We start from the raw sequence: 10,616 nt of genomic DNA, 5'->3' as shown, positions 1-10,616 counted from the left end.
CCTTTGTCCAGCCCTTGAGTTTTTATTCAGCCATGTTTCGGCCAAGTTTAGTGTAATTTTGAGGGGGATCAGAGAATGCCCTAGGTCTGTTTTGTAATTCTCTTCACTATGTCAGTCAGGATAGGCTGGGTTATACTACATTGAAAAAACAGTCTCCAGATGTGTGGCTTAAAATAACAACGGTTTATTTCTCTTGTAAAATCCACTGTGGGTTTACTTGAGTCTCTAGGGGAGCTGTCCTACACAAGGTGGCTTCGTACCTCAGATTGTTTTGATCTTGAGGCACCTCTGTAGTAACACAGGATTCCATTATTTCCATGGAAAGGTAAGAGTGGCCTGGAAACAGCTGCAGTTAAATGCTTCACCCTGCAAGTGATGCACATTTCTTTTGCCAGAACTAGTCATGTGGTTACCTAACTTCAAGAGGGTGGAGAAGTATAACCTCCCTATATCGAGAAGTACATGATCTCTGGTTATCAGTGAACATTGATAATAATCTGCCATACCATTCTAAATAAAATAGTAGCCATTGTAAGAGTATATATGCTTTTGAAGTCATTTTTAGTGTAAGAGGGTGTGTGATTAGAGGTTATAGAGGTACCAAGTCTTTCCAGGTCACAGAACCAGCGTGGCTATGGAGAAAGAGCCTGGGACATCATTCAGTCAGTTGTACTTAGAAAGCACGTCACCATGGCTGGGTTAACCTCTCTGACCTCTGGTTTCTCATATGTAAGGTGGTGGTTCTCATTTCTGCCACATAGAATTGTAAACACTAAATAATAGCCTGATGCTTGGTACAGTGCCTGGCACCTAGGTAATCTCAAATGGCAGACATTTTTATTCCTGTTCAAGTAACAGTTATAGTCTTACTCTATTTTATGGAAAAGCTGAATTTCCAGGTTTTTCAAAATTACTCTTGGCACCATGATTATTGACATATCCAAAGGCTTTCTTATCAGTTGGTTCTAAAAGCTTTCATCATTCTACCTCCGGCACTGAAGTCCTGCAAGAGGTAATTGAAGTTAAATGAGCTAGTCAATGGCAAAGACATTTTACAACTTGAGCTTTTAATTCCAAATAACTGCTTATTTTTTCAAGAATAGATGCTCTAAGGGTTTTCTCAAATTAATTGGGTACATATCCTGAGCTTTTAAGGAGTTTTTCAGCACACCATATATCAGACCAAAAGTCTTCATGTTTTTTTCCCTGCCAGGACATGCATGATAAATGTGCAGCAGTATCCCATGTTTCACTCCTGGCATACTAGCCATATGGCCCTTCAAAAAGCTGGTGTAATGTGAATGAGAGTAACATTATTAGAGGCATAATCTTGAATCTGTTCTGATATCTAAAAAGTTGCTCCTACCCAGTCTTCAGAATGTCCATATTAGTGACAAAGTACTTATAATAGGTTTCCCAACTGTCACGACATTGTATTTGAGAACTGCCTTCAGAAAGTATACTTTCTGATCATATGACAACCCATCACTGTCGGACACAAACACTGGGACTTAAGGATGAGGTTCTTGAGCAGTAGGCTCATTGCCCAGGGGGTGCCGTTCCTGTCTTAGTCTTTGTGGAGGGCAGCGCCTGGAGTTGTGCAGTACACACAGTTGCCCTGTTTAGAAGGGTAGCCCTGCGACCCATAGCCAAGGTCAGATTCTCCCTGGTCAGAGGAAAGAGGGGAAGAGGAGAGAAGAGATCCCACAGTTTGCAAAATGCTGCAGAGTAAAACTGAGTTACTGGATAGAGACTAGTTCCCAGCATGCCCCAACCTCACCAAACTTTTGGGATATAAGGTAGGGCATGGCTTATGGCAATAGCTGTCATTGTTATTGTGGAATCCAGTACATTGGTGTTATAATTAAATTTGCTTAAATTAACTCAACCCCTAAATCTTTTCAAGCACATTTTTAAGCAGGAGAAGGTTCTATTGGCCTGTGATAGAGTATCACTGATAAGACCAACACCTCTGAACTGCATATCAGAAATTGACAGAGGTAAAAAAAAAAAAAAAAAAAAAGCTTTCATTTCCTATCCATATAACAAAAATAGGACAAACTTAAAAATCTACTGTGGAAACCCTTGTTTAAGGCAACATGAAGCCCTGTTTATAACCTAAATGTGGACTCTGGGTTTCCATTTCCACAGCTGTAAAATTAAAGAAGAGGCCTAAATGGTGTTCTTTATCTACTTGCCTCCCTTCCTTTACTTCTCTTTGAAGCCTGTCTATTCCTAATTGGCTCTTTTTCAGATATGATTCCTTCCGGTGGTTCAGTAACTCATTTATGACTCTGGGAGCAAGTAAATGATACAATACTTGGGAAATTAAAGACAAGAAAAAAAAATCAGTCCAAGAGGAGGAAATGAGAACACAGGTCCCCATGCTGAAGTAGAGCAGTGACTCTAGTCCCCAGACCTCATCTCCGTTCCCCAGCTTCTCCCTTCTCAGCAACTGCCCATGTTCCACATCCCTGAGAAGGTGAAATGGTAAATGATTCTCTTCATGTCCTCACTCTCTGACTCCCCATTTGAAAACTGTCGTTAGGTTTAGTTGTGACAGATGTTCAACCAGTAAAGGTGAAGGGAAAGAACTAGGCAGCACATTGCAGACCCTGGCCAGAGAGGTCTTTGAACTGAGAAAGTCTATGCAAAAGATTCCTCAACAGGGCCATGTTGGTATTTTAGACAACGCAATTCTTTTTTTTTTTTTTTTTTTTTTAAGATTTTATTTATTTATTTGAGAGAGAGCACGAGGGAGAGGGAGAAGCAGGCTCTCTGCTGAGCAGGGAGCCCGATGTGGGGCTCGATCCCAGGACCCCGGGATCATGACCAGAGCCGAAGGCAGACGCTTAATGGACTGAGCCACCCAGGTGTCCCCAAAGCAATATGTTAGATATTTAGAATCTGCCCCCCTCCCGTGCAAATAGCAGTTCCCTGTGATTTTGACAACCAAAATGGCATGACACGATTTGAGAACTGCTGTTTGGAACTACAGTTCCAACCCCTCCCCAGTTGCCTCTAGTCGACAACCTCTCATGAAGGATTCGCCATAGTACAAGCTAGAGAGCTGCATGGGAGACAGGGATGGGGAGAGACATACGTGCCATGGACGTGTGTGTCTTGAGTACTGGTGTCTGGGACCCAAACATGGGGATGGTTGGCATGGACCTCCTACAGACTACATAGAATGGGTAACCTTATGGATCTCCCAGTGTCAAAATACTTAGACCAAATGATATTGAACTACAAGTAATGCTTTAACAAACCCACCATATTATCCATGTGAACTTTGTTTTTGGAACACAACACTGATGATGCTATAATGACAATAGCTAATATATATTGAGCGCCCCCACGTGGTAGGTGCTGTGCTTTCATCCTCACCACCCTGTAAGCAGGTAATGATCGCCATTCTACACATATGGAATCTACTGCTTAGAGAGAGGAAGCAGTTTTCCCAAGTGGTGGAGTTAGGATTTGAACAGTGAGGTCTGTCTGATCCCAGAGTCCGTGCTGCTAATAGCTGCAGCGAATGCCTAGTAACTGACAAGTCCTGAACACGACCCACTTGCTGAATTTAGAAACAAGGTAAGGAATCGGCTTCAAAATGAAGTGAAATAAAAAAACATTAGCCGACTCTCAAAATAACCACTCCAGGAAATGACTTGGTGTTGTCAGTGAGTCCCCGGTGCTTCACAGGTCTGATTGAGGGGATCCATATCCTTGAGAAATGCAGTTAGGATATGGCTGATGAGAATATCGTAACACGGCGCTGTAGTGCTGAAGTGATACCTTCACAGCAGGACCAGATAGATTAAAATAATGAATCAAACTGTGTGGCTGGGACTATCTAATGTAAAGATTATCCAACTCCCATAAATGAGTGTTGCCCTCCCTTCGGGCCGTGCGCTCCGTACGTGGAGCCAGGTGCTCTGGGCTGACACTGCGTATTGAAGATCTTCAGCCCCCTGCCCCAGCTCTTGGGTTCCAGATCCACCTCTGCCGGTAAAACCTCTACACAGATTCTTCAACGCTGTCTGGCATATGAGAACATTCTAGTTTATCTGCCATCCACTGGCTCATTCTTTATTAACCTCCTACTGAGTTTCTTCTCTCCACTTCTTCCTTTTGGCTCCAAAATTCTTGGTATATTTAAGATAAACAGAACCCCCCCCCCAAATAAAGAAACCCCAGAACTCCCATTCTCCTATCTTTATATATGAAAGCCAACAATACACAGCATTCTTCTGGTAGGAAATAAATATCATGGAGGGTTGACAAGTTAAATTATGTTGCCTTCCAGATTCAGAATGGCGTTTTATGTTAATTGAAAGCCCATAGATTAATACTTGGAAGAAGAAGAGAGGTGTCTCATTTCCTTTTAAGGTAGCTAGAGCAGTCTTTACCTTTTATTGTACCCACAAGCAATGAAGCATCACTCGGGCAGCAACAGGGTCTCTCTCTAATTTCTTTGGCTCTTTTCCCCTTCTTTTAATTTTGATGACTGATTTTTCTTCTTCTTTCAGATGAAAGACTTTCGAAGGAAACTGCAATCAATATTTCCAGCAATTCCCAAGAACTCCGAATCTTCTCTTGAGTGGGAGGAAACATTGAAAGCCAAATGAGATGAGCATGGTGGGGAAAGTCTAAAACTGTCATGGCAAGGGTAACTTTGGAGGTGCCACAGAAGCAAAGGGACTCCCCTGATTTGTCATCAGCAACATGTGCCTTGGTGACTGAACCCACGGGATGGATGGCGTTCAGTGTCCACACAGGAGGCCCACAGTCTGTGTGCTTTACTTTAACATTGATGTGGCGTGTGTGTGTATTAAGGTTTTCCCAAAATTAGGAGGATCCTTTCAAAGTAATTATATGGATAAGTTCTTGGCGGAGAAGATCCCAAGGGAAATATTTCTGTTAGTAACAGCTAAAACTAAGTTTTGTACCTGAAAAAAAAAATGTAAAATAACAGACAATGGAAAATCTTTATAGACAAACTCCTACCAGCACTGGTACCTCAATGTGTCTAATTAAATGAGTTTCCACAGCCTTTCTTGTTGGTATGTGATTGTCAGGACATGGAAGGCTCCCTCCTGTTAGGCCAACTCCACAGTGACAGGTGAACGGGGAAACCCTGTCTGTCAGGCCCCAGCAGGTGTGTCCTGTTGTCCTGAATGCAGCCCTGGATTTGCACCTGCTCGTCAGTTAGCTGATGAGCTCACCTCAAGGCCCTGGAAATTCTCAGACATAGAGAAGCAGCAGCCAGTAACAGATTATGCTAACCTGAAAAGGTAGTCATCTAAAATAATAATGATATAATGGATATAACACGTTCTTTTTTGAGAAGTTGGTTCTGTGTCCCTAAACATTGACTAATAGTTTGTAGTTTTATCTCAATTGTTAATGTAAAAATAGGCCAGTTATCACCTATCTTAAATATTTTTAACCAGAAAGTTACCTAGGTATTGAGTCTCAATATTAAGTAGTTAGTTCTGCCACCTCATGGATTCTTTTTTTTTTTTTTAAAGATTTTATTTATTTATTTGAGAGAGAGAATGAGATAGAGTATGAGAGGGGGGAGGGTCAGAGGGAGAAGCAGAATCCCTGCTGAGCAGGGAGCCCGATGTGGGACTCGATCCCGGGACTCCAGGATCGTGACCTGAGCCGAAGGCAGTCGCTTAACCAACTGAGCCACCCAGGCGCCCCCACCTCATGGATTCTTACACATAGGCCCAGCCCTTTCCTGTCCTCCATGATATCTTAGAGAAAACAGAGGATAATGCCTACATGCAATTATTTTTACTGGAGATGAACATTTTTTAAAGAAAGTACTTTAATATGTCAGTATATCCCAAAAAATATGGTTGGATATCAGTAGTGCAATTTCTTTATAATTACTTAGGCTCTAATTAGCAATCCAGTTTAATAAAGTACATTTGAAATTTTTCTGTTATAATGAAACCTTTTAGTTCTAAGGAAAATTTTTAAATGAAATGTCAAGTGCATAATGTAACATTTTTCTCTGGACCGCGTTACCCTGTTAAAGTTGCTGTGTTGTTAATTAATTAAACAGGTGTAAGCAGCATCTGGGATTCATATGTAACCTGTTAAAAATCCAGGACTAAAAGGAAAGAACTGTGGAATTTATCAGGGCATGTGGAGTAGCTAAAACTCTTCACCCAGCTTTCATTTTTAACTAAATCTCTGCTAAGAAAAGATTTCTAGCCACTGAATGGGAGGAAGGAAGGAAAGGCAAGAGCCAAACTGAACAGGTTGTGTCCATATTACTGGCCTGAGTCTAGGAGCATGGTGGGTATGTTCCATTCCCACAGGCCTGGGACATGGGAGGCCTGAGGAATGAATGTTCGGATACATACCTCTGTGGCATGCCTCATGTTTACAAACCCTTCTCATATATGTCTGTCGTCCTTGAGGGATGGCAAGGTGGCCCCATAAGAATGATCTTGAATCACCTGCAGAGGGAAGGTTGATGGGGAGAGACTCCCTAGAATACACCAGGCGTAGGCTGCAGTTGCATTTTAAAAGCAGAAATGAAGTAACACAGATGAAAGTTTAAAGGAAAACAAGCAATATGACTGAAGTGATATTTTTCTACAGTCAAAACTCAGAAGATTTAGTCATTTGTCTATTGCTTTTATACCAGAGGCATATTGTTAAATTGGTTAATGGAAAGGAAAAATGTTTAACAGATAATGTTATTCTTTATGTGAAGTACCATCTGTGTATTGAGTACTGAATGTTCCTGGATATGGAAGAGAGGAAATATTACGGAATTTCAAGTTTGCCTTCTTTGCTGTCTTTATCTTGGGTAGAGTATGACAAACATAATCACATTTATCTCCTGGAGCATAAAGAGTTTTAATCACCCTATTAACCAGGATGACATTTTTCACAGACTTAAAAAGGAATAGAACAGACATTATCTCCCCATAAGCAATCCATTTCATGGAGGCTGAGCACTAGAAATTTTTTAAAGGATGGGTAACACAAGCCATTTCCATTTCATGCGTAAGCCAACATTAAGGCGGCTTTCCATAAGAATGTTGCTTACGCTGGTTGAGTGTTAAGCTTTACGTTTAGAATCTCAGCACCAAAAGAGCTATTAGAGAAAGCAATATAGAGAAAATGCGGTGGGCAGGGCGGGGCGACTTCCTAGGCCTCGGGATTCATTCACGGAAAAAACAAAACAAAACACATGTATTCCAGGAAGTTATTGCTACCCCATAAAAACGTATCCATGGGCTGCTCTTCAGAGTCAAGAAAATATGATTTCTAAACAACCCCAGAATGAAAAATAGGGCACAGGAAGGGCCTCACATGATGCCGAGCTGCCCATCTCCACAAGAAACCGGGATTCTAATGATCTGGAGTTGGAGTGAGCGGCTGCGGGGCCCAGCAGCACTGAGGTGTGACCACAGGTGACCCTCGTTCTGTCGGACTGACACAGGCCGACGTCGGAAAAACCTTGCTTAGTGCTCAGTCAAAAGGTGGCACCTAATCACCTCCTCTGTCATACATTCTGCTTCGCTTCATGGACAGTATGGGACTCAACTTGCAAATTAATCATGCAACCTAAGGGGAAAATATAAGAAATTAAGAAAAAAAGAAGCCCATGGGGACAAAAGTAATTAAAATCCACTGAATTTAGCTATTTCACTTGGGGCAAAATTTAATCTCTCCTAGGTTTGGTTCATGGAGAATATTGTATATTGTCACCAATTTTCATGTATCTTCTTTAAAAATAAAGCAAATAGTTAAGTATAAAGTAAAATCAGCCAGGTAGACTATAAAATTATTTCTCCAAATAGTTAAATTTCTCACGAAAGGCAGTAAAATACAGATTCTTATAGTATTTTATCATATTCAGGTGAGATGCTTTTCCTTTCTGCCAAGAGCCATTGAATAATATGTCAAGTATTGGGGTTTCTATATTGGTGTTATCAGGATTAATTATCAAAGGCTGTGCTTACATAAGAGGAAAGTAAGCATCTCTTGCAAGCAGTGACATTGATCTGTTAATAATGAGTGAGGCTGTTAGCAAATTCTGTCTGATGGTAGATAACTCAGTTTGGGAGAAAATTAGACCAAGAAGCACATAGAGCTCAACTTTTCTGCCCAAGTAGTAGAGTGATTCAGGACCTAATCTGTATTTCTTTTTTTTTTTTTTTCTTTTTAAGATTTTATTTATTTATTTTGACAGAGAGAGACACAGCGAGAGAGGGAACACAAGCAGGGGGAGTGGGAGAGGGAGAAGCAGGCTTCCCGCCGAGCAGGGAGCCCGATGCGGGGCTCGATCCCAGGACCCTGAGATCATGACCTGAGCCGAAGGCAGTTGCTTAACCACCTGAGCCACCCAGGCGCCCCTAATCTGTATTTCTCATAGAAGCTTGCCTCATTATCATTTGGTGAGGCATCACTTAGTTAAAAAAAAAAGAACACAGGGGCGCCTGGGTGGCTCAGTCGGTTAAGCGACTGCCTTCGGCTCAGGTCATGATCCTGGAGTCCCGGGATCGAGCCCCGCATCGGGCTCCCTGCTCAGTGGAGAGTCTGCTTCTCCCTCTGACCCTCCTCCCTCTCATGCTCTCTGTCTCTCATTCTCTCTCTCTCAAATAAATAAAATCTTAAAAAAAAAAAAAAATTAAAAAAAAAAAAAGAACACAAAACAATAGTGAACACAGGCAAGAGATCATGTGAACGTTCTCAATGACAGAAGGGTAAAAGCCATTTTTTTTTTAATTTTATTTTGAAAGAAAGTGCGCAATCAAGCATGAGCCGGGGAGGCGGGTGGCGGGGGGGCAGAGAGCCCGATGTAGGGCTCGATCCCAGGACCCTGAGATCATGACCTGAGCCACAGGCAGATGCTTAACCAACTGAGCCACCCAGGCGCCATTCTTAAAGGCCGTTCTTTTTTTTTTTTTTTTTTTTTAAGATTTTTATTTATTTATTTGACAGAGATAGTGAGCACAAGTAGGCAGAGCGGCAGGCAGAGGGAGAGGAAGAAGCAGGCCCTCTGCCAAGCAGGGAGCCCGATGCGGGGCTCGATCCCAGGACCCTGGGACCATGACCTGAGCCAAAGGCAGCTGCTTAACCGACTGAGCCACCCAGGCGCCCCTTAAAGGCCGTTCTTAAAGGACTGTCTTAAGAAGGCAAACCTCAGTACCTTGGCACATTTATACAGCACCTATTACCTGCTCACCTGAAAACGTTCCAAAATCCATCTTCATGCGGTCACTGCCTGATGCCTCGGGCTTAGCGTGGGAGTCCAGGTCTGCAGCCTGACAGATGACCCTCCACCACACACATCCAGGTGACTGCCTGGAACTCAAGGCTCCCGACCACAGCCTTGGGGTTCCAGCCAGCTTGGGCCCGCTGTCTGAAGAGAACACAAGTGGCCACAGTGACTTAGAGATCCTTCAGTTGGGATAGAGATTACAAAGCTAAGAAAATTATTAGAGTGTCGTAAATCTCATGCAAAGCTAACAGAAGACCTCTTGTCAAAAGATACGAATGATTGAGGAAACCCTTTGCTTTGAAACTTGCTTCTGGGCCAGCCCTGACTCTCTTAGAGATTTTTATTACAGATGATCGTAGTAAAGTATCTGTGGGAACATTGCATCATCAAGCCTACCACATCCTTATCTAAGGGAAGACTCTTTTTATGCAACTCCCTAGCAGTCAAGAGAGATGGCCCCTGGATCTTGTTCAGGCTTTTCCAGAATTGGAGGCAGATGGCCCTTTAACCTAGGGCTCTCACTCAACAAATCGACTTGCGTAGCTGTTTTCCCTGTGTCTTTCCAAATATCTCTCACATACAAAGATGTTCCCATGGGAATTGTCCACATTTGCCATCTCTGATACGTCTACTGACAATGAGTTTGGGGGTGGAATCCATAGTCTTCACAGGCGTACCTTTGCTTTAATTTCTCAATACTCCAAATATTACCAAAGGAGTAGGGAATGAAGGGCTAGGTTAAAAACACAGGTCCGGTGAGACCTGAGAAAAGCACCTGCTCCCCAACAGGGAAGTGGGTGTTCATCCTTGCATAGTCTCTCCAGGTTCAGGACTAAGCCCATAATAGGCCCTTAGTAATTACGGGACAGGAGGGAGGTAAAGGAGGAAGGAGGTGGGGAGGGAAGGGGATGGGATAGCAAGGAGGAAAGAAGAAAAGAGGAATGGGGAAGGGGGAGGAAAGGCAGGGAGAGAGGAGGCAGGGGGAGGGAGGGACGTCCTCACTGGGAAGAAGGTCCCTGCGTCCAAGACCACACATCCAGCTCCTGGTGAAGCTGACAGATGACCCTCCCCTTCTCACTCATGCTGACTACATTGACCTCAGCCACCAAATCTCAAGAAAAATAAAAATCACATGAGAATGATGAAAGATTAGTATCTGCAGTGGGTTCTGGGCCCTTGCAGGGGTTCCTAACTCCCAGTCTTATGACCAGATGGTCCAAAAATTAAAAATCAAAAGCAAGATCCTAATGCATTTACCATCTCTGACATACTAAGCAGGAAGAAACAGAGATGAGCCATCCGAGAAAGTATTACTCAGGATGACCCTGTGTCTGGCCTCAGAGAAGGCCGCCGTGCAGAA

At 42.9% G+C, this 10,616-nt stretch overlaps 1 protein-coding gene across 1 annotated transcript in view; it reads left to right on the top strand.

Moving 5' to 3' along the window:
* Positions 1-5,055, top strand: part of LOC118001987 (transmembrane protein 242-like) — a 29,151-nt gene extending 24,096 nt beyond the window's left edge. Inside the window, exon 4 of the mRNA XM_034992205.1 lies at positions 4,530-5,055. Coding sequence (XP_034848096.1) covers positions 4,530-4,628 — 99 coding nt within the window. The 3' untranslated portion in view covers positions 4,629-5,055. The remainder of the gene's footprint in view (positions 1-4,529) is intronic.
* The last annotated feature ends 5,561 nt before the right edge of the window (positions 5,056-10,616 follow it).

The sequence above is a fragment of the Mirounga leonina genome, unplaced genomic scaffold, assembly GCF_011800145.1.
Source record: "Mirounga leonina isolate KUSES-001 unplaced genomic scaffold, KU_Mleo_1.0 Mir_55, whole genome shotgun sequence".
Taxonomy (NCBI): Eukaryota; Metazoa; Chordata; class Mammalia; order Carnivora; family Phocidae; genus Mirounga; species Mirounga leonina.
This window is presented reverse-complemented; position numbering and strand designations above follow the sequence as displayed.